A 22,682-nucleotide genomic window follows, 5' to 3' on the forward strand; every position below is an offset into this window, starting at 1 on the left:
TTAGCTGCAACTGTTTTCGGAAAAGTCCCGCCCCTTTAACTGTCTCCACCAATCATTCTTGGAGGCTTAATCACATGTCATCGGTCGGACCAATCAGAAGTGGTTAAAGTCTTCACTTCCTTGTTCTGATTCTGCTCATAAAGTCTCTCAGTTCTGACAAAAATACCAGCTAAAGCTCGTCTTTAGCGGTGTAGCTTTCCACAGAATCCGGTGTCAGACTATGGAACAAGTGAACAAAACAATGCAGCTCAGAGACGCTTGTCTGCGTTCGGCGGCTGTTTCACTAAATCTCCCATGATGCATTGGGTTAAAGTGACAGCGTCTCAGCGCACAATGAGTTTTCTTTACTAAACGTCTTGGAAACCACATCGAACACACATCAAACAGTTTTTAAATCTTCTAACTTAACTTTTATTAAATCTTTTAGAAAAAAAAAGCTGCAACTTCCAGCTTTTTCTGCCAATATTATCACAAGAATGCATGTGAGATTGCGGAGGTGCTGTAGATCAATACAGACTGAGTTTCTCCTTTTTTTAAATCTTTGGATGCTGGTGTGCCACAGGATTTTTGTCAAGGTTAAAGTGTGCCGTGGCTCAAAAATTGTTGAAAAAACACAGGTTTAAACTGATGTAATTAAAGTAATGTAGTGTCAAATAGTAGAAAAGAGCATTGAAGTATAAACATGAATCAAAGGGAAGATACATCCCTGCAATTATCTACTTGAACTTGCTCCTCTCTGTCTCCAGCTGGTGAATGCAGGGGAGGACGTGCTGGTGTTCTACAATGACCGCTCATCCTTTCAAGTGCTGAAAGATCTGATGCGCTCGGAGCGGGAGCGCAGCGACGAGGATGGCGCTCTGGCGTATCACAACACCCTGGTGGAGCTGCTGGCCGCCTGCACTGAAGGCAAAAACGTGTACACCGAGCTAAAGTGCAACTCTCTGTTGCCCCTGGATGACATTGTGAAAGTGGTCACGGAAGAGAACTGTGTTCCAGAGGTAGCACCCCAAAGATTTTTGTTTGAACTAATCCAATCGTGGATGGATTTTTAAGCTTCTGTTCTCCTTTCTTTAACCTTTAGGTGAAAACTGCATATGTAAACTTTGTAAATCACTGCTATGTGGACACAGAGGTAGAAATGAAGGAGATCTACACATCCTGCCATATTTGGAAGCTCTTCGATAACTTCTTAGTGGACATGGCCACAGTAAGAGTCTTTGAGAGTCATGGATGTACTAAATTTTCTCTCCTAATGAGTCAGTGTTCATGTCAGGATCTATGAAAATGGCAAATGTGGGGAAGTCTGGTCTGAATATGAGATAATTGAGACTTTTTCTTTTGTTTTAAGGTGTGCAACACTACCATTGACCGTAACCATGCCGACCCACTCTTAGAGAAGTATGTGACCGACGCGGTGATGGGCATCGTCAAGGGTTTCTTCAGCTCACCTTTCTCTGTAAATCACTCCGTGCTGCAGGTGTTGTTTTCTGGATCTTACGCAGATTTTTCTAACTTAATTTGCAAAAAAAAAAACAAAAAAAACCAACAATGAACTTTTCCTTTTGCAGTCAAATCAATCTACATTCATCAAGCTGCTCCAGTCAGCTTTCAGACTGACAAATTGTAACTGGACCACCTCGGCTCAGAAGGCCAATATTGAGAGTTGTATCAAAACCCTGGCAGATGTTGGTGAGTAAACTTTGTTCTGGTTATGCAACACCTTTTATCATCAGATTTTAAAATGTAATGTAAATGTAATTTTCTGTCCTTAGCAAAGGCCCGGGCAATTGCCATCCCGGTCGATCTGGACAGTCAGGTCAACCATCTGTCGCTCAAGATCCATACCAGCACGGTGCAGCGGGCAGCTAAAGATTGGAGAATATCTGCCCGCTCACGACCTCGTAAGGAGCCACTGGGAGGCCCTGATTACAAGAACATAATTGACAAACTGCAGGTGTGGTATTTCATCAGAGCATTGTAATTTATAGTGTTATACACATCATCATTACATAGGAATCATTTCTTGGATTTTTTTCATTTTGAATTTCAAAATAAAAGCTAAAAATCCAGTCAGTAATGTCAGTAATTTCTCTGTCCGTCATGTACAGGGGGTTGTGTCCCTTCTTGAAGAGCAGTTCAGTCCCCTGGTCCAGGCGGAGTTCTCTGTTCTGGTTGACGTTCTTTACAGCCCTGAGCTGCTGTTTCCAGAAAATGCACGATTACGCTGCGAGAGTGGCATCTTCATGTCAAAGTAAGTCTCTTAACATATGACACACTCTTAAGAAAATTTCATAACTTCAGTATTTGATATTTAGGAGATTAAGAATAACTAATTAAATAAAAATAATTAAAAATGTAAAATTTCACATGAAAAGTTTTTAAATAAATGCTGTGTTATTTAAAAATGTGCAATAAAGTCATGTTTGATGGCTAAAGGTCTGATGTTAAAAGCTGCAAAACATATTCAACCAGTTTATCTGTCTAATGTACGGCAATGTGTTTTAAAGGAAGTTTTAAATGAATTATATTATAGTTCGTAAAGATTAGTTTATTACATAATTCATTTATATATAATAAATACTTTGAAAAAATTCCAGAGGTTTTATTTTTCTACTAGCCATAAAATATGGATGATAGATGTTTATAGGGTATGTAGAAGTACATACTAACTTGTGGTAAGAAAAAATTCTAAATATTAATAAAATCTATAGACAAAAGGACAACCTGAGCTACTTTTTAAAAATAATGAAATTATACATTCCAGTTAAACAAAAAATGTATAAAATTATTTTTGAAATACAGAAAAAGGCTGAAATAAAGAGTTCCACTGCACATAAATCAGCAAATTAAATGTTAAGGAAAATTCTGAAAATTTATTAAAAAAACAAGGAAAAAGTTATAGAGAAAAGGCTAAATTTAAAAACAAAGACAAAAATAAAGTTTAAAAGATGGAAAGACTCTTTGTACTAGATTTTTGTTTAACAGCTCACTTATAGCCTAACAGTTATCTATCTGACCCAAATGAATCAAGTCAACAAACAAGACCTGTATCTGAAAAGGGAAAGGTAGTTCTTTATCTTAGTAGTCTGTCCTCTCTCATGTATACTACACTAAGATTGAAAATACCGGGCGGCCGTGGTGCAGCGGTAGGGCGGTCGACCCATGATCGTAAGATTGCAGGTTCGAATCCTGCCTTGCTCGCCCATGAGTCGAAGTGTCCTTGGGCAAGACACTGAACCCCACCTTGCCTCTGGTGGTAGGCAGGCGCCTGTGCTTGGCAGCGGAGCCGCCACCATGGTCTGAATGTGTGAGTGAATGTGTGTGTGAGTGAATGTGTGACTGGGTGAATGGGTCTGTGAGTGTAAAGCGCTTTGTCCTTGTAGGAAGAAAGGCGCTATATAAGTATACGCCATTTAGTTTAAAACCACAACTTTCTCTTTGATATTTTCTGCTGTGGTTCCACATGTGACTACATTATAAGAAAATGTGTCTTATGTCTCTCTGTCAGACTAATCAAACACACCAAGAAGCTCATGGACAAAGAGGAGAAGCTGTGTGTGAAGATCCTGCAGACTCTCAGAGAGATGCTTGACCAGAAGGAATGCTTTAATGAATCTGTGAGTGCTGGAACTGTTTCAAAATGCATAACCTTTTTCAAAGTAAAGCTTTCCTGCAAAATTATGTTTTAGCCTTGCATGCATACAATAAACACTTTTTAATATAAGGGAAAGTATTCAGAAGTTTTCTAAGGATTTTGGCTTGCCTTCATGTTGCCAGCAGCAATGTTCTCCCATTGGCAGTGCAACAGACTCCTTGTTTTCCCCAAGTCTCTCGGCCAAAAGCCCAGACTCCTCTAATCAGTATGCTTTAGGTTGTATATGTTACATAAGGCAACAAGGCACTTGAGGACACTTTTTTTCTGAGCAGAATAGAAAGAAGGAAGTAAGGGGAGGTATAGGAGGTAGGGGGGCAAGCACTGAACAAACAAATCAATACTGCAGCGAAGTGAGATGGAGGTATGGAGTCCTCCCTCACCTCCTCTCAGACAGAGGCCAAAAAGTGAACATCAAAGTTGGTGGAGGAGTCGTGAGGAAGTGTCTTTGTGTTTTTTTCTATGTGGACCTTGGGGTCGGAAGGTGAACTCAGAGCTACAGGAACGTTTTTACGCAATGTGCTTCTCCTGTAAATCAGTCTTTGAAATGATCGAACATCTCCAAAGGGGTGCCAAATGTTTTGCTTGGTGCCGAGCCCACTTTGCAATATTTGAGAGATTATGATAGCACTCACTAGTGGCCACTTTATTAGGCGCACCGGTCTAACTGCTCCTTAATGTAAGTTTGGAATCAGCCAGTTATATGGCTGCAACTGCAGCAGATAGTCTTGACCGTGTCTGTGTGAAGTGTTGACCTGCGAAGCCACCGCTTAAAACAAAAGGTGTTTCTTTATCATTTGAACAGTTTTGCTGCAGAGACTGTATTTATGAAGAGTGTGCTGTCTGTGAGCTCAGCCGACTCCAAGCAGCTGGAGGTGGAAGTGCTGTTTTAGAGCATCTCTGGGATGCCAGACAGTGCGGTAAAGACGTGTCAGATGCATGTGTGTGTCTGTATTTATTCGTGGTCTCTGTCATTTCCCTGCAGCCCTGAGTGTGGTGCTGCAGCCCCGCTGCATGAAACAGGGGAGGGGAAGGGGGGTAGCGATTGATGGAAATAATGAGAGAAAGAGAAACGGAGACAAAAACAGAAGGGGAGAGACAGAGTGACAGCATCGGCAGCAGAGGTTGGTGGCTCCCCTGGGGTGCAGCGAGTGGGTGGCGGCGAGTGAGAGGAAGGGAGGGGAAGAGGGAGAACCATGTGAGGAGCCATGTGAGTGAAAGGAGGAGGAGGAGGGGGGGGGGAATGGGCAGCGTCTGCAGGCAGAGGGATTGGAGAGAAGCAGAGTCTGCTCAGTACATGAGGAGACAGGGCAGGGGGTGCGCTTACGTAACAGCCTGCAGTGGCTGAGCCAGCGTCACGTGGACCATCACGTTCTCACTCCCCCCTGTATTCGATCACTCTGTCCTCCTCCTGCTTTGTCTCTCGCATTCTGTCTGCAGCTTATTCTGGAGCTCGTTCGACCCAGACCCTGATCTGTGCTTGGCCAGATCATGGCTGGAGCTCTGGCTGGGCCACCTGCACTCGGATAGAACACTTGTTCTGGCTGCTCAAGTGCAGATGCTCGTGAAACTTTATGTTAGATCCTGGGATACAAAACACATTAAAAAGGTTTCAAAGATTATACCAAACAGAAATTTATCGCAAATGACAATGTAACCTTGTGCTATCCTAGGCACTTTAACATTGGAACTGGGGTCATTCTAGACCCCACAAGACAGTGCGCTAAGCCTTTTTACTTCAATGATATGTGATCTTCACTTACATGGAATCCTCTTCAGCCTTTATCATGGTAGGGATAACACGTCAATGTAAGGATCGGGTCATCTGGACCCCATAGGATAGCACAAGGGTTAAAACTCACAAGCTAAAGATGAAATGTATGCTGAGAAGCAGATTTTTATTAAGTCCTTGTTTGTTCACCTTTGGACTTGTCACATTAGGGGTCGCCACAGCAAATCAGCTGTCACTGATTTGCACAGGTGGTTTGGCAGAGTTTTTAGGTCGGATGCTCTTCCTGACACAATCCTGTATTTTCAAGCCACAGGGAGACCCAGACAGGCAGCAGAGTGAAGGGTTTTGCCTAAGGAAGCAAATATTTTCTACATGACAGTCACCTAACCAATTGAGCTGTAATTTTTGTAAAATGTCTATTGTGATCATTTTTGAACAAATTTTGATCATAGTTGTTTTTAGTTTGACTTTATGTACCGGTATGTGGGGCAGTCATTTAATGCTTATGCCTCGTTGCCACTGAGTGGTATGGTCTGGTCCAAACTAGTCCAAACAGTATTTTAAGCGTTTCCAAATATTAAAATTGACCCATTAGGGCAAGAATAGTTTAACCATTTTTTGGGCCCCCGGTGGTTGTAGGTCCACAGAAAAATGGAACGGAACGGTTAGGGAGGAGCTACTAAACCCAAGCAGACTACAAGGGACTGGACCGGACTGATCAATGGAAACAAGGCTGTAAAGTTTCACTCCAATCAACTTTTAAACCATTTTAAAGGGGTCCCCATTGGTTTTATAATTAGGATTAAGCCGTTTTTAGCATAAATCCAAAAACCTGCATTGTTTTCTAGGACACAGTTTCTGCAGGGCGGCAGGAAATGATCAGAGATTTGCCTCAGAGTTGTGGGCTTGACCATTGGTGCGGAGTAAGTCCGCCCTCTGCTTACAGCCCCTCACAACCTCACGACTTAACATAATAGGTGCAAGAAAAATAGCTAGCAATATTGGAGCTACCCTTTAATGCTGGATCTATTTGCATGCAAGTAAATTCATCAGAATGGAGCGGAGCAGAGGGCTTACATTATTTTTATCTGATTCTAATTAACAACAATTTGAATAAAGAAATACTTAAAAATACAATTTTAAGTCTAATTTTCTTTATGTTTTCTACATGTGCATGTTAAAAATCCGGTTTTCTTTGAAGTGGGCCTTTGAAGTTTTAAGATTTATCTTTTGAAACCAGAACCACATTATCCAAGATATTTATTTGGCTAAATTTGTTTTTTATGTTCATCTAATAATTTAAGTTTTGTGAACAGGCGACAATGTAAAAGACCCACAGACAGTGCCTGTTAATAAGATCCAAACCATTGTTGTCCTGAGTTCTTTTATGGGATTTGGTGACAAAAAAGAAAATATAAAACCTTCTTCTAGACAATGTGATGTAGACGGAAACTATTTTTTTTTTTTATCTTAGATGTCATGTCTTGAAACTGATGTTTGTCATGTGTGCCTATGTCTTCTTGTTTACAGTGACTAAAAAAAAAACCCAGTTATGCAATAGCCTCCTCTTCCTCTCCCTTCTATTCACCCACCGTCTCTCTGCCCATCTCTCTTTCTTCCCAGCTTGCCAAGTTTCACACCACCTGCCCAAGGCAAAGCAGATTTACAGATTACACCCTCTTGATGCTAAAAGCATCGCATGCACGCATGTCGGGGCAAAGTCTCGCTCACACAGGCTTAGGTGTGTGGTGGCGTGCTGGCCGTGTGACTAATTGTGTCTTACTAGGGTTTCCCATATCTGCTAGCGGTGACCCTCTTAGACCTCAGCTTAGAATTTCCTCACGAAGAAGATGGTCTCTTTAACCCAGTTTTACTTCATACGGTTTGACCTTTTGTAAAATGCAGCCTGATGAAATACCCAGGCCTCTGTTTTTTCATGGATTAAAGGTTCCTCCTTCCTCTAGCCCTCATCTCCTCTGGTACATCGGTTCAGCTATGGTTTAGGAAAACACCACATGTTGGTTTCCATAGCGATGGGGGATTAGCAAATGCTGTTTGTCTGCTCTGGTCATGACTGGGCACAGAGGGTCTGTGTACTCTATGTAGAAATGCCTCAGGCCTGGAGCATGCTGCTCAACCCAGAGAAAGTTTCTCCACCAGTAACTGCTCAAAAATAACCTCCTAATTAGTGAAGATAGACCAGCGATAAAACAAGTAACCAGCTACGCTTCAGAGAAATTGTCCCTAAAGTCGGGTAGAAAAATTACCCCTCCAACTATTTTAATGTGCAGCCTTTTATATTAAACTTTAAATTTAATTTAACAATATTTTATGACAACTTCTAAAAATTACCTTTTACATGAATGGCAATACATCTTTGGCAGAAGAAAACATTATTTACATCAGATGCACATATCTGTGAAGACTCTGTCATTCAGGATGGTTCCAACTCGGAGAAAGTTTGTACAAAGTTCATCCGGACCTATTTTTTAAGTTAAAGACATTTCATCTATTATCCAAAAGAGTTTCTCCGTTTTTCTCAAATGAAATACACATGCAAATGTTCAAAAGACATAACACAAGAAATTAAAATTTTGTTATAAACGTATTGGATCTTGAAAGGGAGGCATGGTGCCATAAATCTTTGGGGCTTATTGATTAAGCAGCAAAACCTTCGCTTATCCTATCAAAGTGGATTCTTCGTTTTCCGTCTTTATTTATGAAAGCCATTAGTATCCATTGAGGTGTAAGAACAAGTAGATGGATACATGGAAAAAGCTCAACATGATCCCAGGACTTCCCCTCTCTTTACCTGCACCCCACACATTTACAGCACAAATTCCCAGTTAATTTTAAAGTTAAACATTATTACCAGATTCTTGAATCAAAACCTGGCTTTATTTTTTATAAAACAGCGAACATATTTAAAAGCATTTTATTAAGAAACGGTTTAGCAGTGATGAAGCCTTATTAGTATTGCCAAGTTAGTGAGTGGTAAAATAACCATCAGTTAAAAATTTTCAATCCTAGCAACCAGTAACCAGCATATTAGGGGTGCTCCAGAATAGAAAAAAAGCAGAGGGGTTATAGAACAGAATCAGGGAAAGGATGATGACCGACTGACCCCACCCCCCACCCGATCCAATGCATACAACCACCAGAAGAAGGAGAAATGGAGCAAAATCTTAGCCTCTCAATTTAAGGCTATGTCCGAAATTCCCTCCCTACTCCCTGACTACTAAAAACTATATAGTGCTGTACTATCCAGTGCCCTGGATTTTAAAAGTAGTTCGGACACCATGCTCACTCCTTTTTTTTTTTAACCCCAAATGTGACATCACAGATCTCCCAAAGTAAAAACTTAATTAGTAGGAACATTTTAAAAACGCTATCTTTGAATGTGATGATAAAAACTTGTATTTTTTATAAAAAAATGGATTTGAAAACAATTTCTCAAATAAGAAATCCTTCAAATGCAATGCATTGTGGTCTATATCCACTAATCTAGGGAGCATTGATGCAGATTAGTTTTTTGCAGAGACTTCTAGAAATTTATACGGCACTGGATTTTGGAATTGTTGTTTTGGACAGCACTACAAAGTGGCAAATGCACTTACCGGTATATAGAGCACTAAGTAGTGAGGGATTTGGAAACAACCCAAGAGTTTGCAGGCAGCTACAGCATTAGTTGGTGGTCTGGAGCTCAAAAACCAAACATTTCCACTAAATGGCAGCCAGAAAGAAACCAAATTTGCCACTGTACAGTCAAACCTCTTCAGCAAACCTTTTCTTATTATAATTAATAATTAAAATAAATTGTTTTCCTTCTAAATGGTTTGAGTTCACCTTTTGGTTTGTATGTTAAAATGTTAAAATGTTAAAGCCTGATAGGCCTAATAGGCAAAGAATGAGCGTAGATTCTTTTAATAAGTCATGTTTAAATTAAGCTTCATTAGATTTGAAGGGTCTCCAGTATATTTGAAACTTAAAACAACAAAAATGAAAATTTTATATCCAAGCGTATGTAGTTACAGTCTTTATCCTGTAGATGTTGCAGTGGGAATAAATGCTTCTCTTATTGAAACGTGTTTATTGCACTTAATTATATGGATATCATTGAATAGGTGACTCACTATGTTTGTAGGTTATCCATCTAAAGCTAAATGAACAGTTTTACCCAAAAAGTTATAATAATTTGGTTACCTTAAAAAAAGGGAAATGGTTTAGAATTGGTCTTGCCCGAAAAGTCCCTTTTGTTCAGACAATTGAAGTTCTGCACTAAGCGTTCAGGTCAGTCTGACCTACCCTCAGCTTTAAGTATTACCATCTTTAATAAACACAGTGAGTGCTTAACAATGTTAGTGAATGACACTTGCACAATGATCCACCAGTTAACCTTTTGCTAAATGCTTGTTTGCGCTTCTGCTCTTGTATTTCCCTGAATGGCTTTCAAAAATTGCTCTCACATGTGGGCTTAATTTGTTTTGCTGATGTGCTTGTTTGTTGGGTAAAATCATTTCATGTGCTGTGGAACTGCAGCTTGAAAATACTGCAAAAATGCAACTCGTGATGCTTGGTGGTGGTTGTTTTTTGTGAAGGATTTAATCAGATGTATATACCATTTGTTCACTTAAAAGCTGTACATTTGTATTCTAATGTTTTTATGTTTCTTCTCAAAGCGAAGAGAGTTTAAAAGAGACAATTTAACCAAAGAATTGAGTAAAAACTACTCCTTCATTTTGAGTTTTAGCTTGTGAAGCTGTGTGAACCATGAACATGGACAGTTTTTTGTTCTTTATTTGAGAACATTTTCCAAAACTCCCAATGTGTATACCAGTAATCTAAATCTGGAGTGGTCAACTAATGTCAAACTAAAGTGCCCCTGGCAATGCTTTTTGCAGCATCAGGTTTGGGCTTTAACACAGATTTAAAAGCAAAATGCTTTTCAATGGGGCTCTTGCTGCAATAGGAGGCAAGAATCATGGTCATGTTTTTCCATGATGCAGCCAATGCGGTTTAATGTGTATAAACGGACAAAGCTTGTGGTCGCGCGATTCATTGGTTTTGCACGGGACCAATTTAAAACCCTTTTTTTTTAAACATCTATGGTCAATGTCATCATTAAACACCCAACTTTCTCAAAAAGGTCAAATCAGCCTGACACTTCTTGGAACCATTGATTGTATATGAGAACTGGACCGAGTGAGTGTGAGATCACCCGTAGAAAACGATTTACTTCTGGCTCCAATGAAATAAAGTCAATTCAGTTGCCCTTTTTTTAAATTATTTTTATTGTTATTTTTTATTGCAATATGGATGTTGCCAGATTGGAGACAGATGATGTCAGTAAGCCGTGATTGGTCTGAGTCGGGCTGAGTCGACATTTTTATGGCAACCACTCCTACCAAACAGGAGTGAGCTTGTTGGAAGTCCACACTCCTCTACTACTGAAAGCGGGCTAACACGAGACCCCATACTTTTGTTGAGGCATCTGATTGGTTGATTTATTACTTAAATAACTTGCAATAAAGAAAATAAATATCATGAAAACAAAATTAGGATTGGCAAGAATATGTAAAAAAAAAAAAAAAAAGATAAGCTATAAGAGCAAGAATGGTTATTCTAATAAATAGAATGACTGATTACCGTAATAGCTGTTTATTTCCCAATAGCAATTTATGGGATTTTGGCATCTTGGAGCCATTGGGTTCTTCCTATTTGGAAAGTAAGGAGGGAGGGGTCCAGATCTTGTATACAGTCAATGATTTGAACATGTCCAGATATGTAGTTCTAAAAAATCTGCCACATGTCAATCAGATGAAAAAAAAGTTATTGGACTTGCATAGTCTGTTAGAAAACTTTATTGTACCTCAAGCCCCCTGTCAATACCCAAACTGATTTTAATTGGCGAGCACTCCCTTCAGGTGCAGCCTGACTGTGCTTACCCGGTTTGAACTGCGTCTGCTGGGGTCTCCGGCACCTAAAGCAGAGCACTTGCTTTGTCTTTCGGTCCTGAATATCTCCAGAGTGGGAGAGCTCTGTAGACAGAAGAGCTGTTAGAAGGGGAGGGGGGCTGAAAGATGCTGGCTGTGGAGATTGCAGCTCATCCAAACTTGGACACCAGAGCCGCAGTGTGGCGTGCCAGTGCACATTTTAACACATCATGATTGTCTGCCTCTTGTTAGTTTTTTTTTTTTTTCCTTTTTCTTTCCCACTCCTCTCCTCGTCTCTTTCTTTTGTCAGGTCTACCTTTTTATTTTTATCTCTCTTTCTTGTGGCTCTTGCATCACTGACTGGAGTTTTTCTCGTCAATGCAGCAGCGAGCAGATGACTCAGAAGGGGCTGACTCCTCTGCTCCTTGTGTCTCTGCAGCCGGCAGACTGCATCGCTCAGAAACGAGGCGAGCAAGAAAACAAAAAACGTGCCCCCCCCCCCCCCCCCCCCAATCCTTTAAACCCCCACTTCCCATCAGGAAAAGGGGACGTGTTAAGCCAAACATGACTGAATCTGCAATCAGTAAAAGAGCCAGTGCTTTATAAAATATAGCACTGAGCTTGTAGTTACACTGAGAATGGATTGTTGCTGTGAGGAAACGAGTGAAGCTGACTTAATGGATCATTACCTTCAGTTCGAAAAAGTGTGTGTGTGTGTGTGTTTTTGTGAGGCGGCTCAGCCAGACAGTGCAGGCAGACAACTGTCTGTGCTGACTGCAGATGAGATGGAGTGTTTACTGACACAGGGAGCATCAGCTACACATGCATCCACACATCTTTGCTCCTCGGCGCACTAAGCTTCTGGATCTTCAGCTGCTCCACACCTCGCCTGCCTCCACAGCAGACACGAGGCTGCATCATTTGTTCCTCTTACTGTCAAAATACGTCTGGACAAAGTTTGGCACGCTGTTAAAAATGTATTAATTCATGAAATATTGTTGCTGGACTGCAGTAATATTTCTGTCAATTTACCGCACGAAAGAGTTCTTTCTTTTAATGAACAAGTACTGAACCAGCAGCTGACAATATTCTGTAGCAATCAGACCAAGTTGTCACTTTCTTGAAACTGTGAAGATATTAAGGAGAAATGTGCAGAAAAGGTCACATTTATAATGAAAGAATTGCTCCAAAAACTGTCAAATAATTAATTATTTTTAAATGGTAAATGGCGTTTACTTAAACTTACTTTAAAATCAAAAAACGTTGGAAAAGTACCTAATTTTATGATTTCTTTTTAAAAATAGTATTTATTTTAAATTATTCAGAATGAGCTTTATCAGCCAAATTTGGTATTTAGAATATAAATCTAGAATGGGCACTTATTCTAGATTTAAGAATTCCATTGTTGGGTTGAATAAGATGAAACCTCAATTCTCTTGCTTGCAGTTCTTCACATTATTGCTTTGTCATGATTTCTTTTAATAGCCTTAATGATATTTATACATGGTTTGACAGAAAAAGAAGTCTGCAAAAAAAGTTCTTGTTAAACAATTTTGATGTTGGATTTCACATTACGATTCTTTCTTCCACAGGGAAATGAGTTGAGAAAGATCCTACTCAACAGATACTTTGGAAATCAGAAGCCTCTCTCCAGGTCAGAGCTTGTGAGTGGAAACAACTCATCTGGAAGTTTTGTCAAGCCATCTGGAGGTACTGAAAATCCCCCGAAATCTTACCAAATACTGCAGTTACCACTTACTAAACTTTCTTTCTCTTGTTTCGCCATAAGTTTACAGCAAAAACAGATTTTTAAGAAAGTACAACGACCCATTTAAAAAAGAAAAAGGAAAAATTGTCTTATTTTCTGTCTAGCAAGAAAAATGGCAAAAATGATGTTAGTTTTAGAAAACATGTATCTAGTGACTAGACTTTTTTTCTAAAAGTAGGAAGTCTTGGTAAAACCAAGAATTTTTTACCTATTTCTTAGGGACTTGTGTTTGCCGTGTTTCTTCTTTTGCTGCATTTATTCCCCTCTCAAGAACTCCTTTCTCTTCATTTGGAGAAAAAACAATAAATCCAGCTTGAATTTAACTCATAGGGGGTTCATCATCTGACATTACTATTGAGAACCTTAAAGCAAATCAGTGCCAAGGCTGGGGTTAAAAACGTGATTAATCCAATGTTTTTTCCTTCAAAAGAGCAAATTTTGGAAATTGAAAAAGTGTTTTCCAAGTAAATAATTGGCAAGAAATAAACACCTTTGTCCGTTTAAATGCAAGAATTTATAATTGTCATATTCAAATTTCCACTTTTGTTCAATTTAAATCACAATTAGTGGGAAAACTGTTTTTTAGAAAGGAGAACCTGACAAATAGATATTTATTTATTCAATTTAAAGTTGTTTTGCAATCTTTTAAATTAAATAGATCAGTTGTTGTTGCAGCAGTGATCCTCAGCTCTGCTTATTGCCAGCATTGTAGAGTAAATCTTGCTTTATCTGTTGGTATTCTTTTTCCAAACTTTTGGGCAGGTACCATAATGGACATAGATAAGCCCTGCAACACCATGGTGGACATCCAGTGTCTTCTAGACTGCGTGGGAGCGTCAGAGCTGGTCATCGATCTCATCATGAACACCAAAAATGACCTTGTGTTTGAGGAGAGCATCCTGCTGGGTGTTGCTCTTCTGCGAGGCGGGAACACACAGACGCAGGTGATCTGCACTGCAATTCATTTTCTCTGCTTCTTTTTTTTCAATTTATTTTGTTCCTCACCACTCATTCTGCCCCCTGACCAGAACTCCTTCTACAGCCAGCTGTCCAAGCAGAAGAAGTCCGAGAAGTTCTTTAAGGTTTTCTATGACCGCATGCGTTTGGCACAGCAAGAGATCCGAGCCACTGTGTCCGTCAACATGTTTGAGCTGGGCTCCAGAAAAAGGGATGAGGACAGTGATGTCAGTTCCAACAGGTTTAAGAAAGGTGAAGCTCCATTCCATGTCTGCCTCCTACAGCTGAGCCAACCGCTGTCAATAAAAAAAAAAAAAAAAGTTTTATTGTAAAGAAGAACATAAGCTTCTGGGGGAAAAAAAACTTTCCAGGAAGTAGGAGGAAAATATTCATGTTTATGCTTTAACATTATTGACTGTTCAGGATCACTACTACTGTCATAATCTGTCTTTAGCAAATCACAAATACTTTAAAACACATTTCTAGGAAAATTTAGAAGGTTTTTCTTCGCCAGCAACAAAAATATTAAAGCTTCATTGATCAGACACAAGATCAACGTCATCACAAGGCATTCAAAACATTCAAAAGTTCTTTTCTAGTACTGTATAGCCTAAGGAACAAAGATAAACGTTTTTGCTACTTAACACAGACGGACTTCACTGTTAGAGATGTTTGTTAGATAAAGGGTTTTTTAAGGACAAAAAAGAAAGTGAAGGTCATCAAAAGTTTTTTCTGAGCATGCAATGGTCTTAGTTTGCTGGAAATATGGTTGATTAAAAAATAAGAGCAGGAAAAAAGCACCTGTGGCTGAGATGCATCCTCATCTCCTTCTGTTTGTCCCTTTTGGGGTCACAGGGCTGCTGGAGCCTATCCTACTTATGGGTGAAGGCAGGGGACACCCTGGACAGGTCGCCAGTCCGTCGCAGGGTGCTGAGATGCATATTAATCAAAATTCATTTTAGTTCATTTTTCAAACCCAAGTTCATGGCCGTTGTTGTTTCACAACGCTTCTTTGGGAGTTAAAGAACTGAACAAAATAGAAATCCAGCAGTTTTTTTCAATAAGGCCAAATTATCACAACTTTAGAAAGCATTGAATAAAACACTGAAAACTTTGAACACATCGAGTCTGGACAGTAAAGTTACTGAAAACATTTCTTGCAGCATCTTTTCTGTGAAAACAGGGTTTGAGATAAATTGACAGAAGAGTTTAATTTTTTTTCCTGGAAATGGGGGTAATGTACTTAGCGATTAGGCCTTGGTGTCCTGAGATCAGCCAGGCATTAGCGGGACTAAAAGCCTAGGTTGTTCTTGGTGTTTTCGGCGTGTGGGGTCCTGAAATTCAGCTCAGCTTCAGGTTTAAAAACAGTGGTGGCGTCTAAATCCACAGGGATCTTTGTTGCTCTGCTGACAGACTGTTGTTCTCAGTTCCTGCAGTCACATGTTGGCAGCCATGTGACGACCCACACCACAAGTTTATCAAAAGGCCATTGTGCCGAGATTGGCCAGTGTCGTGCAACAGAACCCGAGTGGTTCAGTGGTGGCCCACTTGTCAAGGCCCATGTCTGCAGAAGAAGTTTCTCAATATCATTCGTTGTTTATAATTTGTCTATAAGTGGTCAACCAGAATTTCCAAAACCGCTGCATGCTTCCTGAGATGACATCTGTCATCTCTGCCCATTTATTGATTCAGCTGCTACAGAATCTTTTGGTATTAAGATGTTTTTAGAGACTTCTCTCTATTTTCTTATAACAGGCAAAGAGTCTGGGCTTTATTTAAGGGAGGAAATGCGAGGCCAACTGAAGGAGGCTTCTTCTGTCACCTCCAAGGCCTTCTGTGCCTTCAGGAAGGAACTGGACTCTGACCTGGAAGGCCAAACCAGTGAGATGTCTGGGACAGAAGAAATTATAGAGGAAATTCAGATGAGCCCCGCCATCACCATCATGAAACCCATACTCCGTTACCTTCAGCTGCTCTGTGAGAACCACAACTCTGACCTTCAGGTACAGAACTTATCCAAGAAAATACATTCAGACACTGATACAGTGTCTTCATCTTATTATCTTATGCGCTCTTTAAAAAAACAACAAAAAACTCTAATTCCAGAACTTTCTGCGGAATCAGAGCAACAAGACTAACTACAACCTGGTGTGTGAGACTCTTCAGTTTTTGGACTGCATTTGTGGAAGCACCACAGGAGGCCTGGGGCTGCTGGGACTTTATATCAATGAAAGTAATGTGGATCTGGTTCTGCAAACCCTAGAAACCATTACTGAGTATTGCCAGGGGCCCTGCCATGATAATCAGGTAAGAAAACCTCAATGGGTTAATTGATGGTAAACTTCAATGGCTAATTAAAAATAAAGATAAAATATATAAAAAATGCTGTTATGAATCTGGATTAGGGAGGGAATTTAAGTCCCACTCCAATCATCTTTTGATCTATTTCCAAAGTGTTCCCAGTGAGGAATTAGTTATGACTATGTTGTTTCTAGACAAAATAAAAAAAACATTGTTTTGTAGAACATAGTTTCTGCAGAGCAGTATGACTTCATAAGAAACCTATAAGATTTTGGTGCAGAGTAAGCCTGCCCCTGCTTCCCGACATCCTTCTGTTTACACACTCTCACACTAGCTCAACCTAATATTATTGGTGCAGCAACGACGGCAAGCACTGTTTTGAGTACAGTTTTGAGCCAGATACCAGACGATGGAAATAAAGACGTACATGGATCTAGTTGTCTACAAGTGGATGTATCAGAATAGAGTTGAGAAGGGAGTTTGTGGGCCTGTCATGTGTAGTTGCTACCTTTTTACAAGGTTTTTCAAACTGCAAAACATGCAGTTGGAAAAACCAACTGCAAAACTGCAGTCAGTGTGATTCACACTGATTTAAAATAAAGAAATACTCAGAAATGCAGTTTTAAGCTTCATTTTCTTCAGAAATGTCTTCCATAATGAGAATAACAGGTGAAAATACCAAAAACACAATTTTCATCAAAGTGGGTCTTTAAATTTAATTTATTTTGGTGAAAAAGAGGCTACTTTCTTGTATTTTGTAAAAAAGAAATACACTGTCTTTCAGCTTTGATGGATTTTTTTTCAATTAAAGCTGATAGATGATCAAATTTAAGTGTTAAAAATGTGATTTTTCTTCTGACAAATATGTTGACATTGATTGAAATTTGGTCCATTTTGCATGGGTTTGAATTTTAAATGTGACTCTTAACTATTTTTTCCCCTAATTTTATATCTGCCTTCCAGAGCTGCATCGTTAAGCATGAGTCAAATGGCATCGACATTATTATAGCACTGATCATCAACTCTATTAACCCCCTGGAGAAGAACCGACTTGACCTGGTGATGGAGCTCAAGGTGATCGTCACCTCTCTCCCATCCCACTTGTAAATGGAGCACAGTGGCAGCCTTGCTGCACCCTTCTCACCTGTCCTGCTATAAAATGACAAAGTATTAAGTGAAGCTTCATCTCTAAAACCAGTGTTGATCGGTATTTTGCAGAACAACGCTTCCAAACTGCTGCTGGCTATAATGGAGAGCCGCCATGACAGTGAGAATGCAGAGAAAATTCTCTACAAGATGAGGCCGATGGAGTTGGTAAGAAGGTGTGCGTCACCCCCGATAGATCTGTCCCACACAAAGTCCTACTTGCCCCTTTTTGTGTGCTTCAGGTGGAAGTGATGAAGGAAGTCTATGCCCAAGGTCTGGAGAGCGAAGAGGATGAGGACAATATTGGATCTCAGATCACCTCCAGAGACGTCGGACACAACATTTACATCCTGGCTCACCAGGTTATAAACGTCTTTATCGGCCTCTCTGACCCTAAGATGACGTCTCAGGCTCCAAAAGGAGGAGTGTTAAATGATGCAAGATTGCACCTCTGTTGCTGAACTGCTCTGACACTTGTCTAAAATGAGTCTTCATAATGTGAAGCAGGTTGATGTTGGTTGCAGGAGGTCGGCGAGGTCTGCCGACTTTTCACTTCTGCTTCTAAATTGCTGAGTGTCAGACAGAGTATTTTGGTGCCCGCAGCAGACAAGTTTCACAATATTCTACCTATTCTTTTACTCACAGGGATGTGTAAATAAATATATTAAAAATGGAAACACACAAAAAAAAACAAGTACAGTAAATCTGTATTTATTTAATTTTATGTCCATTTTCCACCAGCGGAGAATTTGAGTTATTCCTAACAGAAAAATCTAAAATTAAATTTAAAAAAAAAAAATATATATATATATATATACATATACCAAATAAAGGTTAAAATGTACCTGTTATTTTCAATTTAGTTATGAATTATTGTTTTATTATATTTATTTTGTATATTTTATATGAATATTTTCTGGGGGCTTTTTGGTGTAATTTAGCCTATTATTGGGCTTCGGCTTACTGGTGACTATAAATAAATAAAGTTTTTAAGGTTTAGGATATTTGACTTTGAGGTGTGAGGTACATGCACTGAAAGTTAAGGAAAGTTTTTAAAATAATTTCTTTTTGTAAAAGTACTCATTTTTAATGTGTTTTCATATATAAAATTGCTTTAAAACAATAATAAATGTATCAAAAATAGTCGTGTAAATTCTTCAAATACGAATAAAGTTTTGTTTTTCTTTAGTTGGCAAGACACAACAAACTTTTGCAGCAGTGCCTCAGACCTTCACCAGGGAAGGAGTACGACAGGGAGGATGCCCTTCATTACTACGCCAAACACACAGCGCAGATAGAGGTGAGCATCATTTTCATTGTATCCATTAACTCCTGTCGTCTTTTAAACCTCCTAAACCACTTATTCCTCTCTGCAGATTGTGCGTCATGATCGTACCATGGAGCAGATCGTATTTCCAGTGCCGAACATCTGCGAGTACATCACTGAGGAGTCCAAGATGCGCGTCTTCACCACCACTGAGAGAGATGACCAAGGCAGCAAGGTCAACGACTTCTTCCAGCAGTTTGACAACCTCTACAACGAGATGAAGTGGCAGAAGAAGATTCGCAGTAAGGCTTCTAATAAAACCATCTACAATAATCTGAGATAATCTAAACTTTTTTTGATGACTGGTTTGGTTTTATCACAGAAAACAGAGTTCTCTTTTGGTTCTCAAGCCACATCTCACTTTGGGGGAGCATCTCTTTCTACCTGGCTAATCTGCTGAATTTTGTCGTGGCAACATTCTATCCTTTTGGGGATGATGGAGATGAGGGTAAGATGAAGATTTGTTTTTTTTAATTGATAAATATATACTACCTTAAAACCCCCAAGCGCAAAAACAGATTTGTTGAAAGCTAAAGTAAGAACAAAAACTGAAACTCTCCCCTTAACCTTTAACTGGAAACCCGATCAATCAACACAAAGCAATATACAATAATATTGTATGATGTTAATTATTTCTCCAATTATTCCACCTCAGTGTTTTTTGTCTAAGTCCCTAGAATTTGTGGTATTTCTTAAGGCCTATCATTTCCCTCAACTCTCTGTTGGTGTAAAAAATATATGCGTACTGAGCATGCCCGAAAGTAAAAGTTTGTTTCCTTCATTTCCATTATTGGTTCAATGTAGGCGAACTTTGACTACAATTAGTCATATCTGCTCATAGAGACTTTTAAGTATCATGCTTACAAATACACTTTTGAGATCTTTATCAATCTGAAAAAACCTCAACAGCCTTCAGATTTTGCTTGTCTGATTGTATTCTCACAGTAAACGGATTTAGTCTTGAGTTGTTGAATTTCCTGTTGAAAAGTGCTGTTCTGAGAGTTCAAACATTGGTGGTTTTATCTTTTTCCATAGGTACTTTGTCATCTATGTGGAATATTACGCTGTGGGCTTCGCTGGGACTCTTCACTGCTCTCCTTCCTGTTTTTCCTAAGCCCTGGGGCATCCTGTTCTTCCTGGTCTCCCTAATTTTACGTGCCATTTACACCATGGGCCTCGCGCCTGCTCTGTTTTTGCTTGGGTCTGTAAATGTAAGTAAACCATTTTATGAAAGTTCAAAATGTTTCTCTTCCTATACATAATATTGTTTTTTTCACATGTTTTTACTTTGTTTGTTTTTTAGCTGTTCAACAAATTAGTCTTCCTTGCCAGTTTTGTGGGCAATCAGGGCACATTTACGCGAGGCTACAAAGCAGTTGTGATGGACATGCTCTTTGTCTACCATTTGGCTTATGCCATCATCTGTGTCTTGGGTCTCTTTGTGCATGAGTTTTTCTACAGCTTTTTGGTAAGATCCTTCATCCTCAAATGGCAAAAAAAGACGATTTTGGTCCATACTGATTAGAATCTCTCCCCCCCCCTGCAGCTGTTTGACCTGGTTTCCAGGGAGGAAACTCTCTTAAACGTGATCAAGAGTGTAACAAGAAATGGCCGATCCATCTTCTTGACTGCTGTTCTTGCCATCTTTCTCGTCTACTTTTTCTCCATCATCGGCTTCCTCTTCCTCAAGGATGACTTCAGAATGGAGGTGGATCCTTTACCTTTACCAGGTCAGCATCCCTTATTTGGGCCTTATTTTTTTTCTTTAATCTTCTGTGATTTTTGTCTAGAAAGGGTTCTAAACATTCTTGAACGCGTCACATGCCCGGTCTAAATGTAGCTTCCATTTTTATGTGATAATTTCTAACCTTTAGTAATTTTGTTGTGATCTGATCTGTTTTCTTTTAAGTTTCTGAGTCTCCAGTGAAATAATACCATGTCTTAATGTGCAGATTCTTACTGACTCATCCTCATCTGCATTTACATACAGTAAACCTGTACACGCAGTCCATCCCAAGACACATGTTTGTGTGAACGCTGTTGAGAGTGTGGGCGTGTTAATGAGCCGTGGCCCTGACAGTCAGGAAGACATCCTGCCTGCACATGTGCACCTGTTGCATAACCTTGTGGCTGCAACGCTCTGTGTTTTGCTGAATAGAGCACAGCGGAGCCATGTTGGGTTATATAACAGGCTGGGCTCATGATTTTCTATACATTAGCAGAGGGATGAATGGATGTACAGTTTGGGCTTCATCAAAGCCACACTGCCGCACTGTGACTGACAAATATGCTTCATCCTCTTCTAATCTGCTGTCCTCCCTAACTGTCGTGACCTGGGTGTAAAGCGCTTTTTCAAGCCCTTCAGCAGCCCGGTAGCAGCTTTCCGTATTGCGGGGTTTTGCCCGCGTACTAATGATTTTTATTTTTCAACCACCCACCCAGCAGCTGTTGCTTTAGTTTACATAATGCCTAACAATATCTTTCTTACGGATTTTCCCAATGCTGATTAAAAATAACTGTTCAAAGATATCAATGCAAACACGACTTTAATCATTTAACGATTTCTTTTTATAGGAAGAAGGAATGGAATAACTGACAATGGAGTCCCAAATTCATGTATGAAAGACTCCTGCCCCACTTCACCCTCTGCACCACACGATGGTAAGTTTCATGGTCAAACATAAAAGTCACTTTTGAAGTTTTGAGGCCCCCCCCCCATATTTTGATCAGAGTGTGTGACCTTTGCAGCAGCACATCGCTGAAATGTTACTCACAAGCACTTGTGTTACACAAACTAAGGAAACTCGATGAAACAAAGGGTGGGGTTTACTCGCACTCCTGGATCTGTAAGATCACCTGCTCTGTGGGGGCTCTCATGTGACGTGATCGCTTCCGTGTCCTTCATTATCTTTCACCGCGTAATGCGTAAACATATTTATGAGTTTAGTCAAATACTTCAGTGAGGGATTGGATGAAGGCGAGCCATCATCAGTGACTCATCACAGGAGGCAAAGTGGAAGTTTGCTGTTTAGAGCGTGTCAGCTGGGGGAGATCAAAAAGGCGGGGATGCTGTAGTTTACAGGTTTTTCAAAATTAGGTTTGCACTCACATGGAATCATAACTCATTTCCTGGATAATAACTGCCAGTTGAGATATTGTGTGTGTTCACACGCAGGAGTGTGTCTGCATCCTTTTTGCAGAAACAAATTATAGAAGCAGTTTGTGTTTTTTCACTAGTTTTCTTTAACTTTCAGTTCAGTTGCATTAATGCACTACAATTTGACTTCTTAGTGCTTCCCCTACACATTACATGCATATTATTTGTGATAAATTTAAATAATTTAGTTATTAGATTTTCTGTGGACCTCTACTTCTCATCTTACATACTTTGTTGTGTTTGTTTCTTCTCAGGTGAGGATGACGGGATGGAACGGGTGTGTGACACTCTACTTATGTGCATAATCACCGTGCTGAATCAAGGATTACGTAACGGAGGAGGTGTAGGAGATATTCTCAGGAGACCCTCAAAGGAGGTGAGACCCCCTTGAAACTGCTGTTGTCTTTTAAGCTAAAAAAAAAAAATTGTTGTCGATCGGTGACATTTGCAAACCCTTTTGTTTCAGGAGCCTCTCTTTGCGGCCCGGGTAGTCTACGATCTTCTCTTCTTCTTTGTGGTCATCATCATTGTTCTCAACCTCATTTTTGGTGTGATCATCGACACATTTGCCGACTTGAGGAGTGAGAAACAGAGGAAGGAGGAGATTCTGAAAACCACCTGCTTTATCTGTGGTGTGTACACCTTTGTGGATTTTTGCGAGCCACATGAGCAAAATTGGAAATTCTTAACGATTCTGCCTCACCATCTT

At 39.8% G+C, this 22,682-nt stretch overlaps 1 protein-coding gene across 2 annotated transcripts in view; it reads left to right on the forward strand.

Annotated features, from left to right (window-relative positions):
• The window catches only part of itpr2 (inositol 1,4,5-trisphosphate receptor, type 2), a 59,592-nt gene that overhangs the window by 22,941 nt on the left and 13,969 nt on the right, over nucleotides 1-22,682 (forward strand). For both annotated transcript variants that reach the window (XM_023955929.2, XM_023955930.2), the window contains exons 31-54: nucleotides 747-998; nucleotides 1,082-1,207; nucleotides 1,349-1,477; nucleotides 1,569-1,689; nucleotides 1,773-1,954; nucleotides 2,109-2,251; nucleotides 3,509-3,617; nucleotides 12,910-13,027; nucleotides 13,848-14,029; nucleotides 14,114-14,294; nucleotides 15,798-16,045; nucleotides 16,149-16,349; nucleotides 17,307-17,417; nucleotides 17,562-17,657; nucleotides 17,732-17,851; nucleotides 18,679-18,789; nucleotides 18,866-19,058; nucleotides 19,139-19,264; nucleotides 19,852-20,027; nucleotides 20,120-20,284; nucleotides 20,363-20,546; nucleotides 21,391-21,477; nucleotides 22,228-22,349; nucleotides 22,440-22,605. In XM_023955929.2, the coding sequence (XP_023811697.1) occupies nucleotides 747-998; nucleotides 1,082-1,207; nucleotides 1,349-1,477; nucleotides 1,569-1,689; nucleotides 1,773-1,954; nucleotides 2,109-2,251; nucleotides 3,509-3,617; nucleotides 12,910-13,027; nucleotides 13,848-14,029; nucleotides 14,114-14,294; nucleotides 15,798-16,045; nucleotides 16,149-16,349; nucleotides 17,307-17,417; nucleotides 17,562-17,657; nucleotides 17,732-17,851; nucleotides 18,679-18,789; nucleotides 18,866-19,058; nucleotides 19,139-19,264; nucleotides 19,852-20,027; nucleotides 20,120-20,284; nucleotides 20,363-20,546; nucleotides 21,391-21,477; nucleotides 22,228-22,349; nucleotides 22,440-22,605 (3,649 nt within the window). The remainder of the gene's footprint in view (nucleotides 1-746; nucleotides 999-1,081; nucleotides 1,208-1,348; nucleotides 1,478-1,568; nucleotides 1,690-1,772; nucleotides 1,955-2,108; nucleotides 2,252-3,508; nucleotides 3,618-12,909; nucleotides 13,028-13,847; nucleotides 14,030-14,113; nucleotides 14,295-15,797; nucleotides 16,046-16,148; nucleotides 16,350-17,306; nucleotides 17,418-17,561; nucleotides 17,658-17,731; nucleotides 17,852-18,678; nucleotides 18,790-18,865; nucleotides 19,059-19,138; nucleotides 19,265-19,851; nucleotides 20,028-20,119; nucleotides 20,285-20,362; nucleotides 20,547-21,390; nucleotides 21,478-22,227; nucleotides 22,350-22,439; nucleotides 22,606-22,682) is intronic.

Source organism: Oryzias latipes, chromosome 6 (genome assembly GCF_053564925.1).
Source record: "Oryzias latipes strain Hd-rR chromosome 6, Olatipes_Hd-rR_3.1".
Taxonomy (NCBI): domain Eukaryota; kingdom Metazoa; phylum Chordata; class Actinopteri; order Beloniformes; family Adrianichthyidae; genus Oryzias; species Oryzias latipes.